The sequence below is a fragment of the Ambystoma mexicanum genome, chromosome 7p (assembly GCF_040938575.1).
Source record: "Ambystoma mexicanum isolate Mex_15411 chromosome 7p, UKY_AmexF1_1, whole genome shotgun sequence".
Classification (NCBI taxonomy): Eukaryota; Metazoa; Chordata; class Amphibia; order Caudata; family Ambystomatidae; genus Ambystoma; species Ambystoma mexicanum.
Genome location: NC_090939.1, coordinates 257218827 through 257239385, shown reverse-complemented (window position 1 = coordinate 257239385; position 20559 = coordinate 257218827). Strand labels below are relative to the sequence as shown.

The following is a 20559-nucleotide window of genomic DNA, read 5'->3' as shown; positions in this document are numbered from 1 at the left end:
AGGGCTCTTGATAGGATTAGGCAGCTGTCAATTGACAGGAATTGTTTCCCGGGTCGTATTAATTTACATGTGTAGGCCGTAGAGGAAGCCAGTGAGTTTACCTGCTTGGTAAGGGATAAGGTTCAGTCGAGGTAAAAACCTAAGGTTTTTACTTCTGTGGCGACATTGATAGTATTCCCATCAATGATGAATGCCGAGTAATTAAGGCTAAGTTTTGAGATACGAGCTGGGGTGCCCAGGATAATGAGCTCTGTTTTGTCATCGTTCAGACACAGGCCATGGTTGGCCATCCATGCCTGAACGATGCTATAGACTGTTCACCATTGTTAATCGTCATACCCAAGTATAACAGCAATGAGACTACTCTCAGCTTTTCACCTTTAAGGAACCAAGCAAGTCTTTGCGCTTGAATCTTGTGGGCAGATTTGCCCCCTAAAAGTAATACGCTTGATTTTTCAACATTGATATTTAAACTATTTTCTTCCAGATATTGTTGCAATGCATTCAGTTGTCTCTAGAGACTGACAGGTGTCTGGTCCAAGAGTAGAACATCATCAGCATATAACACGATTGATAGATTGCCCTGCTGTACGCGGCAGGAAGAATCTTATTTCCTCAAAGACATGGCCCAGGTCTGAAATGAAGAGATTGAAGACAGCGGGAGCTAAGGAACACCCCTGCTTCAAGCCTTTGGACGTTGGAATGGTTTTGGATAAGCCTCCCTTTCTATCCAGTCTGATCTGAAGAGTGGTTTTCGAGTGTAAGGCTTGTAGTGCTTCCCTCATATCGTCCGGGCAATCCCATTTTTTTTAATTTCTGCCACGAAATGTGACGTTCAATCGTGTCGAACGCCTGTGCTAGATCAAATGAGGCCAGATAGAGCTTACCATACCCTTATGACTTAATTGTTGTTTTAAGTAAGTTGATCAAAAAAAGGTTAAGGGCCATCCCTATGCCCCTAACAAAGTCTGCTTGCCACCTGTCAACGTGGCACATTTTGCAGCTCCATAATGTTATCGCTTTCAACAGTAGGGCACCAAATAACTTTCCTGACACGTCCAAAAGGTCTGTAGTTTGCTGGAACATACCTGTCGCCCTTCTTAAAAATAGGGACCACAATGGAAGAACGCCAGAAAGGAGGAATTACCCCTGTTCTTTTAATCCCCCCAAAAAGTTTGTAGAGGATGAGGGCCCATTCTCCCGGATCTTTCCTCAAGGTCAGGTTGGTCATGCCGTCCGGACCTGCAGCTCTGGAGTTACTTGCTACCTTGATTACCTCTTCTATGGTGTCTCTGTCAGTAAGAAAAGACCATCCCCCCATTCATCATACCCTGATTGGCAGTGTGTATCTCCCTTAACAGAGTAAAGAGTGTAAGAAAGTGTTTGATCCATGCCTCCTCCGATACAGCGTTTGAAGTGAGGGCTTCTTGCGGTGCACATTGTTTGCCAAAGAGACTCCACATTTGCAAGGTGTTTTTATATGCAACAATGTTCAGCATTAGTTCGGCATTCCGCTGTACCATTAGGAACTTATGGGATTTCCGCCAGTTTCTGTATTGCTGTCGAAGGTGTTTATAAACGAGTATATTGCTAGGGTCATTACATACACAATTCTTAATGCCCTGCTTCAATTTCTTCTTTTTTTCATGTACCTCCATATCAAATGTATGTAGCCTTACAAAAGGGTGGTGCATGTCATTCAGCTCTCCTCCCTTAAACATGTGCAAGTATAATGGCTCCTTAGTGTGAGGTTGGGGTGGATCCTTTTGCTGTGTCTTGTTAGATCGCCTATTGAATAGGGTAAGTCTATTGCCCCTTGGTTGACCCTTCAGTCTGAACCAAACAAGAACCATTTAAGACGCGTCCAGTCCTTGAAAGTTAAACACACTATATTTAAATAGCATTTTTTTTTACTTCATTAGGGTTGCAAACAAGTTGACTAGATGTTAAATACAACTTATCCTGCACAGATTCAGCGCACTTTGTAAAGTTGGTCAAGAGCAAACCGTTAGTCGTTTCAAAGCATCTGCAAGATCCTCATACAGAGACACCACAGGAGGCAGCAACAACTTCCTATACAAGGACAAAATCGTCCAATCCAACCGACAACCCAACAATGTCAGTCCCAATTAGAATCCAAGGGCAGTGATTGGCAGGCAGTCCGGCAAGTTAAACGCTCGCTTCCACAGCCTAGACTCAACCTGGTCATTCCTGTGGCTTTGTGACTGATTTTCATGCCATAAAGTAACTTTGGTAATGACCTAGAAAATAATCTGCGGTCAAAGCGAGAGCGGCAAAACCTGGACCTAACTTTCCTCATTTGGCCTACAGCCTGAGTTTCCTTGGACATAATACATGACAAAGTGCCAATGTTGTCACTTGAATCCATTGTAAAGCCTTAACATATAAGCTTTTCAGATTCCAACGGACCATGTATGGCACATTTTGTTTAGGATCACAGTTAAATCTAATGACATCCGTTTTGCTCTTGCTAATACTTATTTAAATTTTTATAGAGTATTCCCGTATCAAGTACAATTGTCTTTGCAGTCCCACCCGAGTCCCATCAAGGAGAAGCACGTCAACTGTGTACGCAAGGTACGGAACAGACCATAAAAATCCTATTGGGATCCAATTCAGATCGACAAAAACTCTCCCACATCAGACAAATCAAGATTGAAGAGGCAGGTAGCAAATACGCAGCCCTGATGGAGACCCATCTTTGAGCGAACATGCCAAGCATGTTTCAATTCATACAGATCGAGGATCTACATTGAGCTAGCAGGAGGGCACGGGCTGGGCATAGGAGGCTAATACCTGGCTGCATAGTTCAATTCAAATACCACAGAACCAGTTCTAAAGGCTGCCATGAAGTCTCTGCAGTTCCTGAAAGATTATACGGACAAGTTTGATCCAAAGAATCTACTTTTCTAAATATATCTTTTGCATTGAATTGTATTATTCAATCATAATTTGGTTGTTTGATAATAAGGAAGAATATTTATCTTAAATGTAAATGCCCCAGAATATTGATATGGCATCTGGCAGGGCAAATTGTGGTGTACCAGTAAAGAAATACTTTTCTTAATAAACGCAATACTTGCTAGAAAAAGGCATGCATTAATGATTTTGTTTCACTCTCAAATGTGTTCAGAACATGGTTTGTTTCTTTAAAATTCTTAAGCAGATCAAAATACACCTCTAAAGCTAAATCCTTACCTGTTCCAGAGATGAGAACCGCAACTTTCACAGTGTTCTTTTGCATTTTGTCTTTGAAAGGATTCTCAGGCATAATCCTTAAAGACTCTGATTTGAAAGCTTTCAGCAGATTCTTTATTTCTACTTGTCTGGAGCCTTTACAAACAATAGAGAAGGATTTGGTAAGATACTAGGAACAATTGTTGTACATTCACAAACTCCAGAAGCAAATTATGACCAAAAATAAAATAAAAAAATAAAAACTTTTAAAAAAACTTACCAGTCAGACAAGGTTCCCGTTCATCAATACCCTCAACATATTTATAAGCTTCACATTGTGTGCAAAGTGGTGGGAAAGATCTTGGAACACTATTTCAGACTGAATTTAGTTAAGGGAAGCCATTTGCTGTACAGCATGAAACAAGCTCTTAATGTTCTCGCTCAATCATTGCAGGTGTATCTCTGTACAGTCACCTGGTGTCTCAAGGCCCATTCAATACCTTCTACAGTTGGACATGAGCGCAGGTGTTGACTGCCATCTGGTCACATAAGCTCCAAGAACTTGCTTTTGAATCTAAAAACTCTTGGGAGGAAAGCACACATCTGGCTGCAAATCCCTTTTTCTGATACTTCTTCTGAGAAAGGGAAATAGCGTTTGGCCCCCCAAAGGATACATTACCCCCACTTTATTGTTCTCAATCGAGCACTTCAGTAGATAAATCCGTTGGTCCACTTCTGTATCCAAACAGAAAAATGATTTAGTATCCTTGGCTTTACCAGATCTAGGACCCAGGGCTCAAGAACAGAGGCCCTATTAGGGCTTCTAAAGAACAACCCCACAATCAAAACATTCAGTTTAGGGCCGTTTCCAGCCTTTGCCACCTTCTGTGAAAGCACATTACGATGGACTTCAACAGTACAAATGCTGTTTTCGTCTGCAGCTCTTGACATTAAGAAAGCACAGAATGACTGCTTTTGGTGACAGAATATTCCACCATTTAAAATACCACAAAGGACTGAGGGAGTACATAGAAGGGGAACCCAACCAAGGTCATGAACCTCTTCTGCAGAGTGGTGCACAACCACAGAAAAAGCCCTACTTATGAGGAGGCCTAGCCCTACATCCAGATACCTTTCCTTCCTCCAAAAAACAGTCAGCCTCAAAGGTGACATGCTTATCCAGACCTAAAGTGAAACACGTTGCTCCATCATCATTTTGAGTTACTTCATTTAAAAACAAAGTAACTGAAGTAGACAAAACACACAGCAGACTTCATTTTTTATTTTAAAACCTCAAATGCTCTCTTCATAATTCTCTTCCTGCAGCCATAAATCTTTAAAATCCTGACAGACCTGCAGGACAAGTAACTTAGTTTATCTACTCGATCCAACAGGAATAGTCTTAATCCAGGAAGTTGATGGCATAATGTGGTCTGGGTTAAAAATGACAAAATGATGCATGAAGAAACCTCACCTGCAATGTAAATGTACCTTTTTGATATTCTCATCCTTCTGGATCTGTTGGCACACAATTTCATATAGACCACAGAGTACAAGACCACACACATGTAAAGTAACCTTAGGCAAGGCTAATATGAGGGTGATCATACTGTTGGGTGATTTGCACTAGCTTGTTGTTTTGAAAAGTCTATAAATTAGAATTTGAGTTTGGGTACGATAAGTGATCCCATATGTTAGGCAAGATTGCAGCAGTAACCCTGTGTGAGACTGCACCAGCCTAGTCCTCTTGGAAATAAGTAAACCAACCTTTGGTATAAGGCTGCACTACACAAGTTGGTAGAGTGACTGAGCAGCCAGGCTCATCTCAAGAGGGGTCAATATGAGCTGCAGGGTTGCAACATAGAGTTTCACAGTGACAAGTATCCAAATAACACTTCCACTCAAGGTTTCTTGATTAAAATAATAATTTCTCCAGCATGGGGTCTGGCATGGATTCACATGCTCATGAATATTCCCCGTCGTCAGGCTGGGAATCCTCGGTAAACAAACAATCAGTTTCAGTTTCGTTTCTTAACTGTCTTTCTACTAATAACCAATCACTGGTCTCTGGGTCATACTGCCCCAAGCCAATGACTGCCCTCTACCTAAGCCCCTCCTCTGGCAGCCATCTTCATATGTTTGCTGCACGTTCAAGTGTTGGGAGTCCTCGTGCTTTAGCTCTCAAGCTTTTACTGCGTGTTGAGTTTTTTCGAAGAGTTTACTCTTATATTTTTGGTCAATTCGAGCCTCAAGCTCCACCGATTCTTCTTCCGATCAACGGGGACCCGTTTCGGAATTTTCTACGCCCCTCAAGGGTGGATTTTCATTGAATTACACTTCTTGGAGGATTCCAGAAGACCTTGAGGCCTACCCCAATTCAGACATGGCCCAGGACAAAGGAGATTCGACACCTATTGGATCTAAACTGTTCAGAAACTGCCCAGGATGTGGACTACAGAATGTCTTCAAGGAAGATTAGCACTCCCGTTGCCTCTACTGCCTTCACGCCGACAAGTCACACGTGGTGGAGGACTGTGCGTTCTGTAAGAACATGTCCGTCCGGACAATGAAGGACCGTCGTATTCGGCTCACCAACTGACTGGAGGGGAAGAGCCCAGCAGCAGGTGAGAAGAAGTCCGAGCGGTCTTCTAAGACCTTTGAGGGCGCTCTGGAAACAGGGGCCCACCACAAGGCAAAGCACTGCGAGTCCGCGGGTACCGGGAGCGCCGTTGGTTCGGGCTCCTCGGCTGCCAGGCAGGGCGCAATGTCACCAATGCCATCATCCACGAGCCAATGCTCTGGCTGCGGGAAAAGGAAGTCGGAGAACCCGGGTAAGCTTCGGGAGAAGCCCCGGTCGATCAAGACGGAGAAAGCCAAGGGGGTGGGGGGGCGAGGCGGTGACCCTCCCCCTAAGGTGAAGGCCTCAGACGCGCCAAAGGTCGTGAAGGCCCCGATTCACCCGGCAAAGGCCTCGATTGAAGGAGTCGTGACGGCCCTGGCGAAGCCTGTGGAGGCTACCCCAGTGAAGACGACTTCCGGGCCTAGAGTTTCCCTACGACCACAGAGGGAATCGTCTTTCCAGCCTATCGAGAAGACCACCGTGAAACCCCGGGACGAGAAATAGGGGGGGGGGGCACGGTAGCCATAACAGACACAGATACCACCTCAGAGGATGAGCTGGCTGGCGTCAAAAAGATCCTGGACAAGAAGTTCGAGGAAGTCAGGTCCTACAGGAGGGATCCCGACGAGGCGGACGTAGAGAGCAACGGTGGGGCCGACGAGGAGCAGCGGGCCGCAGAGGAAACGGAGGACCCTGCACCCCTGCCGTCGCTCCCGTCGTAACCGATGCCTACACCACAGGACAATTCAGGAGCAATCCTCATGGCTCTGCAGACCCTGTGTACAGAGATAAGGACAAGGTTGCCCTTACCCCCAGCGGATGATCCAGCAGAATCTGGACCGTCGGGGAGCCCACCGAACAAGCATAGGCGAATCCATCCTCCCCCTCCCTTCCATCCTTCACCTCCATCCCCCCCACAAGGGATGAGACGGGAACAGAAACGACGACGGTGGTGGTGGTGACGACGGGACGGATCTCCCATCACCCCCTGCCTGGGCCTCCTCCCTCCCCCCCCGACAAAATTGGCTCCTTTCACGCCATGATCGCCAGGGCATCGGAGCTGTTCCAGCTATGCCCGAAGAGCAGAAGAAGGAGGGTTTCTTCTACCAACGACTGAAGGCCAAGAGGAAGACCGTACTCTTAGTCCCGTTACTGGACGACATCTGGGACGAAAGACTGTCACTGCTTAAGAACCCGTCCACGGCTCCTGCGAAGAGGGACCGGTACGAGAAGAAGTACCCGATCCCAGACTCCGCCCCTATGTGCCTCAGAGCACAGCCGCCCCCGGATTCGGTGGTCTCCTAGGCGGCCAAGAAGAAATCGGCAGGGGCGACGGCATCAACTTCCACTTCCCCACTGGACAGCGAGGGGAAGAAGTTGGACGCCATGGGATGACGGGTCATCTCGTCGGCAACGACGACCATCAAAGCGGCCAACACCCTCGCGATCGTGGCACGCTACGACAGGGAGCTGTGGTTCAAGATGGCTCCCCTCCTGGATTTGCTCCCAGACGACAAGAGAGCGGAAGCCCTTGAAATCCTGCAGGAAGGCGAGGTGGCTTTGGACCACGCCATCACGGTGGCCACGGACATTGCCGACACCGCCAGATGGGCAACAGCGTTTGCCTTTGCCGGCACGCTTGGCTTAAGGCCACCGATTTCCGTCAGGACGTGCAGACCAGGGTACTAACATGCCCTTTGACGGGAACAACCTGTTCGGCAAGGCAGTGGACGAGTCACTGCAGGCCATCAAGGCGGACACCGAGACGGCCCGGGCCTTGGGTTCTCTCCAACGACTGCTGTCCTTTCGGACCTCCGGAGGCAAGTCTCAAGATGACTCAAGGATTCGGTGGCAGTTCCGCGTCATACCGCCAGGTGGCCCACTCCACGTCGCAGGAAGCCTACAGAGGCCACAGCAAGGCCAGAGGACACCGCCGTCGTCGCCAAGGAGGCCAAGGTGGAAAAGCCTCGGTGAAGCATGACTGAACTGGCCATGACGTCAGGCCTCCACCCGAGCACCCCGGTTGGAGGCCGGCTGGTGAATTTCATCAGCGTGTGGGAGTCCATCTCCACCGACCCTAGGGTGCTAAATGCCCTGGCCCACGGGCACACCCTGGAGCTCCAAAGAAAGTGTCCCTGTCTACCACCCGTGGCCAGGAAGGAAAACCACGTGCCACAGCTGATTCTAGAGGTACGAGCAATGCTAAACAAGGGCGCGATAGAACTTGTCCCGAAGAGGCTCTGGGGCTCGAGTATACTCGCGGTATTTCCTCGTCCGAAAGAAGACCGGCGGCTGGCAGCCCATCCTAGACCTTCGCTGCCTCAACAAATACATCAAGTCCCAGACGTTTCGGATGGTCACCCTTCAGCACGTGCTGGGACAGCTGGAGGGGGGAGACTTGCTGTCGTCGCTGGACTTGGAGGATGCCTTCTTCACACATCCCCATACACAAAGGACATTGAAAGTTCCTACGATTCGTGGTCCAAGTCCGACACTACCAGTTCAAGGTCCTGCCCTTCGGGTTGAAGCCGGCGCTGAGGGTCTTCACCAAGTGCCTGGCACCAGTGGCGGCGCGGCTGCGCCTCCAGGGGATCCACGTATACCCCTACCTGGACGACTGGCTCATCCGAGCAAGGTCAAGAGAACTCGCCGTCGATCACACAGCGAAGACCATCCAACTGCTCACGGATCTGAGATTCTCAATCAACTTCATGAAATCCCTCTTGGTACTGTTGCAAGACGCCCTGTTCCTGGGAGCCAGACTCGACACAGTGGCACGGATGACTTCACCATCGGAGGAAAGGACGAAGGCCATCCTGGGCAAGGTACAACGGGTCCATCAAGTCCCTACTCGGCATGATGTCATCGTGCATCTACCTCGTGCGTCTATGCAGGTTGCAGGCACTGCAGGAGTTCCTCGATGCCCGTTGGATGCAAGCAGTGGGCAGCTTCGAAGACAAGATCTCCCTCAACGAGACGTTCTGTCAAGCGATCCGGTGGTTGGGCGCCCGTGCGCACCTCGCGACGGGCATAGACTTCCAGACCCCAGCACATCAGGAGACGTTGACGAGGGACGCCTCCCTGGAGGGATGGGGAGCGCACACCGGATGTTGGGCAGAAACCAGTGCAGTTCCCTTAGGGACCACTGCAAGAAGTTTAAGACTACAGGTGTTAGCAGTAAACCCAATTGGTAGCAGTCTGTACCACCCAGATTTACCTGGTAGCTGTGGCTGAACAGTCAGACTTCTCTCAAGAAGAGTTAGGCAGTATATAGATTATACACAATAGGGCTAAAAATACAGTAGCACAAGCAAACACTGACCAGAGCTTTGGTATAAAAGTATATAATTATTTATTTAAAACACACACTTGTAAAAATACACTAGCACTAATATGTCAAGCAAGTTCAAACACAGTCACTAGAAATATATACACCTCCCTAATTAATTATTTGACAAGTCTAGGTTAAGACACCACTTATTTAGCAAAACAGAGGTGAGAGCGTAACCCTAGATGGCACTCCAATAATTTGTTTAAAAAGGGCAGAATAGGAAAATCACACAGTACCAACACTTTTAAGAACCCACAGCAAGTCAAGAAAGGCAGAGTCTACTGTAGAGCAAAAAGTTCATGGGCCAGGCCCACACTTGGAGAGAGCAAGGCGGAATGTGCCCAAGATCACACAGTGGAAATGCACTCAAAGTCTTTGCAGGAAAGTCAAAAAGAGGTTGGATCGAGTTAGAAAGGTAATGTTAACAGGTCCGAGGTCACCACAGGATAGAGAGTCCAGGATTTACGGGACACCTTGGACAGTCTGTTGCAAGGGAGACGAGGCGGGACAAAGTACCTGAAATGGTGAGAAAGCTCCAGCGGGGGCAGTTGTTCCTGGCAGCGGGTGCAAGTCGGGGCTTCGTCCAGGGGAAGAGAAGATCTCGACGTGGAGGAAAGCTGGAGGTCGTTGCACTGCCAGGGAAGAAACCAGCCGCGGAGTTTCCCGGTTAAAAGGTACTACCCTTTTATTCGTGGTAGTGGTGAAGCGTGGCTATCTGGCCGCCGGGGGCGATTCGACCACGAGACGATCTAGGAAGGCAAAAAAGGCGAACTGGTTGGTCCCACCAGCTGAAAGGGAAGAAGACTCTCCTGGAAGAAGATCTTCTCTGTCGTCGGGAAAGTGGCGAGATTCGTACAGCAGGGCTCCACCGGTGGCGTCGTCGTTGTAGATACCTCAGCTTCTCCCCTCTTTGGATTCTTTAGGTCCTGTGGAGACTTCTGAAGTTCCAGTCCCCAAAGACCTGCTTTTATGCAGAAAACCCCCATTCATCAGCCTAGCTGTCAATCAAACATGCTAAGTGGTGAGCCGGGCGGCTCACCACTGGGCCAATCACACAAGAGTGCGACTTGAGTTGCCAAGGCAACTCAGTCCAGGGTGCCTATTCCACACACATCCTGTAGACCCAGACATAGTGGCACCACTTTTGGAGGCTTCTGTGCAGAAGCCTGCCAAAAGTGGAACAAAGGGCTCGACTCGGGTTAGGGTTTCCAAGGCGAACACAAACGCCATGTTAAAACCGAGTCTTGGCAAAAAGACCCAACCGGGGAATAAATATTAAATAAATAACCTGGCGGTATCTTTAACATTGCACCAAAAAGTGGTGCGTTTAAAATGAATGGGAAAATCCCATTGGAAATATTCTGGGGGAATATTTTGCATGGTATCGACTGCCACCAGCCAGAAACGTGACAAGGGGGGACTGGACAGTGCCCCCTTGGAAAACAGACCCAGGGGCAATCGAATTACCCCTACCAGTACTTCCACAATATGATGGTTTGTACTGGTTCTGTTCACAATTTAAGACTAGTAAAGCCAATGGTGACTTTACATGCCCTGGGAGACAGTAGTCAGTCCCAGGGTATGGAGTCTGTGTGGGGGTCACTATGACACCCCAGTGTTACTGCACTGAGGGTGCTGTGTAACACACATACCAAAAACACATGAAGCCCTATGGAGTAAAAGACCCCATAGCCCATAAAACACATTACATAGTCAAAGGACATTCTGAATCATGCCTAAGAGTGGGAGAAAAAGGGTCTCACTCTTAGCAGGAGAAAAATTTAAACCCCAAAAATCCAGCAAAGCTGCTGGGGGACTCACTAGGTTTGGGAAATTAGCCTTTACAGAGAATTCTCCCTAACACCGGATATCTCCACGCAAGAGGCCTTTGGCTCCGGGAGGAGAGGTCCCTGCACATCAACATCCTGGAGCTCCAGGCCATGTTCTGGGCCCTCCCGTCTTTCCTTCCGTCCCTCAAGGGCAAAGTGGTGCAGATCTTCACTGACAACACCACGACGATGTTCTACATCTGGAAGCAGGGGGGCCCCAGATACCCAGACCTATCCAAGGAAGCACAGGATCTGTGGCACTGGGCCGTCGTCCAGGGGATGTTCCTGGTACCTTTTCATCTGGCAGGAGTGAAAAACACTGTCGCCGACTCACTCAGCAGGGAGCTGCACTCTTGCCACGAGTGGAAGCTTCGGCAGGATCAAGTGGATCTCCTATTTCGACAATGGGGCAGTCCCCAGATCGACCAGTTCGCGACAGTGGCGAACACCAAGTGCTGGAGGTTCTCCTTCCCCTGAGACGGCCTGTTCCTATACGCGTTACCACCGTTGCTTCTGCGACTCAATCAACTCAGACGGTCCCGGTGCAGGATGATCCTCGTCTTACCGGTGTGGCCGAGACAGATATGGTTCCCGGACCTTCTGGACGGCCCCCCAGTGAAACTGCAGACTGATGCAGATCTTCTCTCCGGGGAAGGAGGCGCCATCCTACATGACGACCCGGGATCGCTGAACCGGCAGGCCTGGCTCCTGCAGCACTAGAGTTCGAAAGCTACGATTTTCCGTCAGACTGCAAGTAGGTACTTGCAAAGGCCAGGGTGTCCTTGACTCTGAAGTACTATGGACATAAGTGGAAGAGGTTCTCGGTCTGGTGCCGTGCACAGAAGATCAACCCTCTACGGATTACGGCCCCTCAAGTGCTGCCGTACTTGCTGTTGCTGGCCAAGGCGGGGCTGACACACGCCTCCATCAAGATACACCTGGCGGCTATCTCCCTCTACACCAGAACTCCAGGGCGGTCGTTGCTGTGCTCTCACCGCCTGGTGAAGGAGTTCATGAAAGGACTGTTCCACTCGTTCCCGCCAGTGAAGGCTCTGGCCCCGGCGTGGGAGATCAACGTGGTGCTGACCAGGCTCATGGGTACCCCATTCGAGCCCTTGCACTCGGCACCGCTGAAGTTCCTATCGTGGAAGACAGCGTTTCTTGTGGCCATCGCCTCCGCACAACAAGTGGGAGAGATACAGGCCCTCTCCTGTAAACCTCCATACCTGACATTCCACGAGACAAGGGTAGTGCTGAGGACGCACCACTCCTCCATGCCCAAGGTGCCGTCGGACTTCCATCTCAACGAGCCCTTGGTGTTACCTGTTTTCTTCCTGTCGCCTTTGTCGCCGGCCGAGAGGACTTTGCACTCGCTGGATGTGGCTAGAGCGCTTAAGTTGTATGTGGACCGCGGACCGCACAAAGAGTCTTCGGAAGACATCAGAGCTGTTTGTGAACTTTGGTCCTGTGAACCAAGGGAAGGCCCTCTCGAAGGCTTCCATTTCCAGATGGCTCTCCGGCTGCATCATGCACTGTCACCGGTTGGCAAACCGACCGTTGCCCGGCCGTCCGAGAGCCCATTTAACCAGAGCGATTGCTGCTACCACGGCGTTCCTGTCTGCTGTGCCCCTGCTGGACATCTGTAGGGCTGCTATGTGGAGGTTGGCAAACACCTTCACGAGATTCTACTGCGTCGACTGGGATTCCAGGCAGGAGTCCAGAGTCGGCCAGGCAGTGCTGAGCAACCCATTTGCTTGAAGGTGAGCCTGGTGAGGAGGTAAGAGATGCTTAATGTTGAGTTGTTGAAATGCTTAATGTTGAGCCTTGCCACCTCCCATGGTTGTGCATGTGTGTACTGCTATGTATTCTTGTATTCATGAGCATGTGAATCCATGCCAGACCCCATGCTGGAGAAGGAACAAGTTACTTACCTGCAACTGTTCTCCAGCATGGGTCTGGCATGGATTCACATGCGAACCCTCCCTCCTACCCCTCTGCGGCTCTTCTCGTGGTCCTACTGCCACTTTACGTGCTACCAAATCTGAAGATGGCTGCCATAGGAGGGGCTTAGGTAGAGGGCAGTCATTGGCTGGGGGCAGTATGACCCAGAGACCAGTGATTGGTTATTAGTAGAAAGACAGTTCAGAAACAAAACAAACTGAATTTTGTCTTTACCGAGGATTCCCAGCCTGACGACAGGGAATATTCATGAGCATGTGAATTCATGCCAGACCCATGCTGGAGAACAACAGTTACAGGTAAGTAACTTGTTCCTTATTAATTTAACAGTCTGTTTGAATAAGTCTTCTTTAGAAGGGAGCACATATGTAACACTTAAATATACTTCAAAGTACACACTCTCAGTTTCTATAAATCAGTAGAACCCCTTTTGGGATGGCACACAGACATTTCCTACACCCTCAGGTGACTTCAATAACTAGGACACTGTGGACATTGATATATCACTGGTACATTTAGAGCAATACTGAGTTTGGTGTAGAAAAGGGAAAAGGTTAGAGGGAGAAAACAATGGTTAACAAGTTTCTCAAACAGGTAAGTACTTTTGAGCCCCCGATGCAATGTAGATTAACCCGTACCCAGTGATACAAGTAAAGAATGTATGACTTTTTGGAGGGACAGATCAAAACACAAAGTCAGAGGATAGAAGAATCTATCAGGGAGCCAGGACAGCCAATGTCAATTTAGCAAAGTATAGGGGAGCTCAAGTTCTTCTTGAAGGTAAGCAAAAGTCTTGCACAATGTTATAGAGAGTTTTGTTGAAAAAGAAATCACTGTTGCGCCACAAGCTGGGAGTCTTGTGAAAGGCAGAGCTGGAAGCAACTCTACAAAAGTCAGTAAATGCAAGCCTCAACTGAGGGCAAGCAAACTTAACAGCAAGAGTTAAGCTTAGTTCACAGTACCTTAGGTCTGAAGAAATTGGTTCCAGTTGGCTTCTGTTCCTGTTGTAGTATGGCAGATCCTGTGGTTCCTGGGCCTCAGTCGTGGGGACAAGACTGAGTACGTCAGGGGACTCCTGCACTACGGTTTGAAGGTCAGCGGCAGCAATGGGCAAACTTCAGATCAGTGGCACTTTGCGATTTCATCTTCTCGCGAATAGCACCCTTGCGGTTCTGGGACACCTTGTTGACTTCCCTTAATTCTGGGGTCTGTAAGGGAGAATTCTCCTTCTAGGGCTAATTTCCCTCAGCTAGTGAGTCCCCCAGCAGCTTTGCTGGATTTCTGGAGTTTATTTTTTCCACCTGGTAAGAGTGTACATCCTTTTTCCACTCTTACATTTGTTTTGGCCTATGTGTTTTTACTCATTGTGTGATCTTGGGCACTGGAGCAAACCACTCCAGGTGCCCCTGTTCTTGTACGGGTTACACAGCACCTTTAGTGCAGTAACCCAGGGTTGTCTTAAAGACTTCCCTCTGAATCCATTACGCTGGGGCGGACTACTGTCCCCAAGAGAAAGGTAAAGTTGCCATTTACTTTACATAGTCATTTTTATCACATACCCAGTACACCCCATCTTACAGGGAGTACTGGAAAGGGCTAATCTGTACCCCTTTTCTGTCTGTACCTTCCTGAGCATTGTTTCGCTCTTTTAACATTTAGACTTGGCTGGTGGCAGTGGTATCTACCCTAACTTTTCTACCGCGATTATATTAGATAAACGTGGTACTGTTCTTGGCTATTACATTAGCCTCGAACATAAACCCGCTTGACCAAATCGTCTTTCTTTTGTCTCCGGTTGGGTTTATTCGCCATTTCTTTTTGTTAAAGTCCTTCTTGTGTTTTACTTTGCGCAGCAAACTAGGTTTGCCTTCATTGTTCACCGTATTTTGGCGGGCTTCTGCAGACAAGCCCTCCTCTTGGCGCCTGGGTGTCTAGGTAGACTGAATGTGGGGAAGGGGTGTAGTCACCCCCTGCACAGGGTATCCTAGGAAACCCAAGCCGCACTTTGCCATGATTGGCTGAGGTGGTTGTCCCGGCTGGACAACCCCCCTGCTGCGTGATTGACAGCCAGGCCGTGTGAATGGGGGTTTTGCGCATATAAGGCAGGTCTCTTGGACTCGAAGTCAGAGTCGCCTCTGGAACTACAAGGAACCGAAGAGAAGCAGAGAGAATGACGGCTGCTGCAACTACCCCGTCCCGGTGAAGCCCTGCTGCAGTCCTGAGCTATCTTCCCTTCAACGACTAAGAGGAGATCCAGTCCGGAGTCTTCTTCCCTTGAGCCTGGTGGGGATAACCAGCTCATCTTCTTCAGCCAGAGATCTCCGCCGTGGTCGAAATCGCTGCACACTGCTGTAGTGGTCCGGATAGCCACGTGCTGAGCCTCTCCTGTTTTTAAGGAGCACACCTTTTTTGTTGTCGCTGCTGCCGGCTTCATCCCTGTGTGGTGCAGACCCCCTTCAGACGTCCTCCTTCACAACGAAGCTCAGGAATCGTGGATCTGCGGGAAACCAACAGAAACAACTGCCAGGGCACCAGCTGCATCGTTGGAATAAGGTACTGTGCTCTACTCGAGGAAACTGGGTGAATCCCTTTTCTTCATTTTCAAGGCTCGCCCTTGTCTTCCCTCCTTCTTATAACTTTTGCTTCCGAACATTGACAATATCCCAGTACTTTTGGGCTACGCTGAATCGTGAACTGTCTAACGGTGTGATCTTCGGCACAGGTCTCCAGTGTCACTTAAACCTGGCTCCGACCCTTTGACTTTTGAACTCCTGTTTCTGAGTGTTTCTCGATACTGTCTGCCTAACCTAAATATTGCCTGTGATTTTTGCCTCCAACTCCCTCTGGGTATCTCAGGTGCTAAGTGTGCTTTGCCCCGGTAGCATTTCATGTCATGGATGCGCGTTTATTGAGTAGACCAAACTGTCAAAAAGTGATCGCAACCGTATCCGCGGTATCATGTTTTGTTCATAACACCGGTTCATTCAAACACAGGGTACTTACCTTGAGACATACTGTACAAAGTGAATTGGTTAATTGTAGTATATTTAATGTGTGGTTTTGTTTAAAGTTTAATAGAGGTGTTGTGTTTATAACTGATGGTTTAAAAATAAATGTACTTATATTTTTTACCTGAAACCTTGAGTCAGTGTTTGCTTGAGTCACAGTAATTGTGGTCCCTTTGTGTAATCTGTGCTACTGCTCATATACTCTTGAGATAAGCCTGGCTGCTCTGCTACTGCTACCACTATAACTTAGTAGTGCAGGCTTGTACCAAAGGTAAACTTGTATTGCCACCTGTAGTCTTAATTGTGTGTAGTGGTCCCTAAGGGCACTGCACAGGATTCTGCCTAACAGGGTCCAACACTCTGTTGAGGTGACTCAGGCTTGGTCAGTCCTGCTTCGAGGAAGTCAGGAAGATCTGGAGCTCAGATCCTGCTTAAAAACGATGCACTCGATTCTGGTGTTCTTCTCGCTGGCAATAGGTTCCTGCAGCAGCAATGGAAGTACAGCCAGCTTCGAGAGGATTTCAAGATGAGTTTGTCTTGGGGTGGATTGGTCCCACCAACCCAAGAGGAGAAGTTGTCCTTTGCAGGGCTTTGTAACGCTCACCTGATTCTCGCAGAGGCGCCGGTCTTGACTGGGCGACTACCGTATCTTCAAAAGTGATGTGTAGCACCCGGTTGGCTCTTTGGGCTGGACCTCTGTGCACTGTATGCCTGACTCGAAGAGTAAGATGTCTTAGGTAAGTGAACGCCGAGCTCTCCATCTGCCTCGGGGCAGGGTGCTGTAACCCGTTTCTTCACTGGATAGGTAGCGCAGGCCTCTTGACTTCAGAGGACTGCTGTCCGTCGTTTACTTCACGAACGGTGAGTTCCGAGTATCTCAAATGTCTTTAAAAGTCTTTTGTAATGCTGTCTCTTATTTTGCAGGGTTCCGGCGATGGCGGTTGAATGGCTGAAGTGAGTTGAGGATGGACCCGTATGCGGAATAGAAGCGCCTGGAAGCGCGTAAGTAAGCGCTTGTTGCTTGCTTCACGATGCGCACTAACTGTCCTTTTATTTTGCAGGTACCAGTTCGGAGCTGCTGAAGGATGCCGCAATGCCCACTGAGTTCGGCGTGGATGGAGTAATGGCACGTGAGTATTTAACGTTACCCAATGTCTTTAAACGCACCTTCTTTTGTCTTACAGATGCGGGATGCAGCGCCGAAGGCCTCCGGAGCGTGCGAAGAGTTGGTAAGCTTTTGTCTTTCAGATGCAGGAATGCTGCGCGAGGCGTTGATGACAGCCGATGGACCAGGTAAGAGATGCGCTGTCACTGAAGACCGTAGTGCTAACCTGTTCTTTCTTGTCTTTATAGATGTTGCTGAAGACTGGATTCAGGATGGTAAGCCTTTTTCCTTTAGGCCCAGGATCAGATGCAGAAGACACGATGAGCGTTCTGCTGCAGAGGATGCAGAATAACGCAAAGCAAGATTCATCCATCGGGTGTGGTTTAAATAGCCTCCTGTAGTGCTTAGGTGTCTCCTTCCACAGCCACGCCTAGGTAAGAAAAGAGTTCCTGCTTTCCAGAAGAGTTCCAGTGTTCTGAACCTAGGGAGTGGCTCCTGCCCCACCCAACAGGAAAAGTAGTCCCAAACAGAAGAGGATCAGGGGTTCAACTGGCAGGTAAGTAAGCAGCATGGTCTGCTGCAGGTAAGTCCACCCAAGCATTATGAGCCCGGCGCTTGCAGCGCTGGGACTGGGCATATTTATGAGCCTGGCGCCACTGGCGCCAGGACAGGGTCCAAAAGGTCCCAATTGGGACTGGCTGGCACTCGGAACCTGGGTTATGGGTCTGCTTCCAAGGGAGTTGGGTAAGTCCTGGCCTTTTGGAAGCAGAGATCATGACAGGCTTCTCTAGTCGAGGCTAATTTGGAGCTTCAGCACTGCAGCAGGGCTTCACTGGGCAAACCAACGGTCCAGGAGTTGGAGCAAGCGTCTCTTCCAAGTTCTTCTTCGGATTCCTTCGTCCAGTGGTCGACTCTGCCTTCCAAGCAAAAGACCTCGCATTTTATGCAAGTCGCTCCCATTAATTTGCAGCCTAGATGTCACTCTCACAGCAGGGTGGCTGTCCTTCAAGTACAGGCAGCCAGCCAATCACCTTTGGGTGCATTCCTGTAACCAAGTAGACTAAGCACAGGGAGTTTCGGGAACCTCCTTTGCTTCCTGCCCTGCCAGACATGCTGGAGCCAGAGGCGGCCTTCAGCAGTGAAACCCGCCAAAGACATAACGAACAAAGGGACCAAACCTGGTTTGGCGCGCAGCGTAAATCTCAAGAAAGACCTTTCCAACAAGAAATGGTGAAAAAAGAAGGCTGGGCCATTTTGACAAAATGGGCACCCTTGGGTGCTATAGTGCAGCTGCGAACGCAGCCCGCAGTAACAACACACTATGGAAGACAAAAGTAAACCACTGCTACCAGCCATTAATTGTAGAAAGGGTAACAAATATGTTACATGAGAAACTAGACAAAGGGGATACTAAGTAACCCCTCCAGCACCCTATTGTAAGATAGTGTATGCTGGGTGTAGAAAGTTACAAATGTAGGTGAAGTCAATTTCACCTTCACTGCTCTTGGAAACAGTAGTTTATCCAAGAGAAGGAATTTAAACCGTTGGGAAATCTGAAAGACTTCCCTGTGCCACTGCACTGAAGGTGTTGTGTGTCACAATGTAAAAAGATGATGCCTATGGAGTTTGTCAGACTCCAAAACCAAAAGAAACAGTGTTCAAATCATAGAAAAATACATGAGAGAGTGGGAAAAAGGTCTCATTCTCTCCAGGATAAAAATTAAAAGTCCTAAAGTCCAGCAAACGTGCTGGGGGTCTCTAAGGTAGAAGGGAATCAGCACAATTCTGAGAACTCTCCCTAACACTTCAAAGACCACACAATGGCAAAACATTCACGTTCAATAGTTGCTCACCTTGTCTCACGGTCCTTCCGTTTCCTACTGATGAAGCAGATAGGGTGTTCCCTGCCTTTCTTATCCAGCTGACTCAGAACTGCACCTATTTGAAGCATCCGTTTATACAATAAAGGATTGGTTGTAGTCGGGAGCTCTCAAGACTGGAACTTGATTAAGGGCTTTCCTTGGTGCACTCCTCATTCCACCGGACCTTAGGGAATTTGGGTGAGATCATCACATTCAAGGGAGCAGCTATGGTCCCATAGTTCTCGATAAAGTTCCTATAGTGACCTGTGAGACCTAAAAAGGCTCTCAATTGGGTTTGAGTAGTGGGGGTGGCCCAGTCTTCTTCAGCTTGTTATGCTAGGCCATGGCCTTATTTCACCTCCTCCTACTTCATGTCCAAGGTAGGCCACTTTACTCTGACCAATTTGACATTTGCTTGCCTTTATGGTCAGATGGGCGTGCTCAAGAGCCTACCAAACATATCCAAGGTGGTCAAGATGCTATTCCCAAGTGGGGCTGAACACTGCAATGTCATCCAAGTATGCCATGCAGAAGTCCTCCATCCCATTCAGAACATAATTCACCATTCGTTGGAATGTAGCAGGTGCATTTATTAGTCCAAAAGGCATAATCTTAAACTGGTAGACGCCTCCTGGTGTGGAAAATGCAGTTCTCCTTGGCATGGTCTGTCAGAGCGATTTGCCAATAGCTTGATGTTAGGTCAAATGTACTGAGGAATTTGGCTGAACCAAGTTTGTCCACCAGCTCATCTGTCCTAGGTAAAGGATGGGCATCAGTCGTGGTGACTGCATTAAGAGCTCTATAGTCCACACAGATTGTCAACTCCTTGGATCCTGCCTATGGCTCTAGTACAACAGGACTAGCCCATGGACTTGTAGATGGCTCTATTACCCCGAGATCAAGCATCTTCTTGACCTCTTCCTTTATGTTTGTTTGTTTGTTTATTTATAATGCGCTGCATACCCAGAGGCAGCAGGGCGCAACAGAAAGAATATGCAAGAATTACAATGTTACAGAAGCATGCAGTTGTGAAGAATTATAGACATATACAATTAAAAATTGCAGACTTGTACAATATACAAAATCCTCAACCATAAAAAATATCTATACAGTAATATGACAATGCTTTACTTACCGTAAAAGCATTTCTGATGGTTGTATCTGCTTAGATTCACATGCTGTGCATAGTCCGACATCCAGTGGTCACTGCAGAGTTTTGCATTTTGTTTTTCGTAGTCGAAAAGGGGACGTTGACAAGGCGCGTCTGTAACACTACCCCTATAGTGACGTGCGTTGTACCCACAATCCCTCACGCGTCGAGGTCCCTCTGTTTGTATTTTTTCTGCCCTGAGGGAGCCTTCTATACGTGAGTGAGTACAGAAAAGAGAGAGAGATGTAGAAAGGTGTCTATGTTCCTTCCATCCGAGCGGGGAGGAAGGGTGCTCGCATGTGAATCTAAGCAGATACAACCATCAGAAATGCTGTTACGGTAAGTAATGCATTGTCTTTCGATGTTTGTTAATCTGCTTAGAATCACATGCTGTGCATAGATTAGCGAGCAGTACCCGGAGTTGGCGGTGGGTTGTGAGAAGGAACAGTAGAGAAAAGATGTCTTAATTTTGCCTGTCCCACCTGGGAGTCCGATCT

General features: G+C 48.4%; 1 protein-coding gene across 3 annotated transcripts in view; it reads right to left on the bottom strand.

Moving 5' to 3' along the window:
- GART (phosphoribosylglycinamide formyltransferase, phosphoribosylglycinamide synthetase, phosphoribosylaminoimidazole synthetase) overlaps window positions 1–20559 on the bottom strand; it is a 1418226-nt gene that overhangs the window by 204101 nt on the left and 1193566 nt on the right. For all 3 annotated transcript variants that reach the window (XM_069636266.1, XM_069636265.1, XM_069636267.1), the window contains exon 18: window positions 3220–3354. In XM_069636266.1, coding sequence (XP_069492367.1) covers window positions 3220–3354 — 135 coding nt within the window. The remainder of the gene's footprint in view (window positions 1–3219; window positions 3355–20559) is intronic.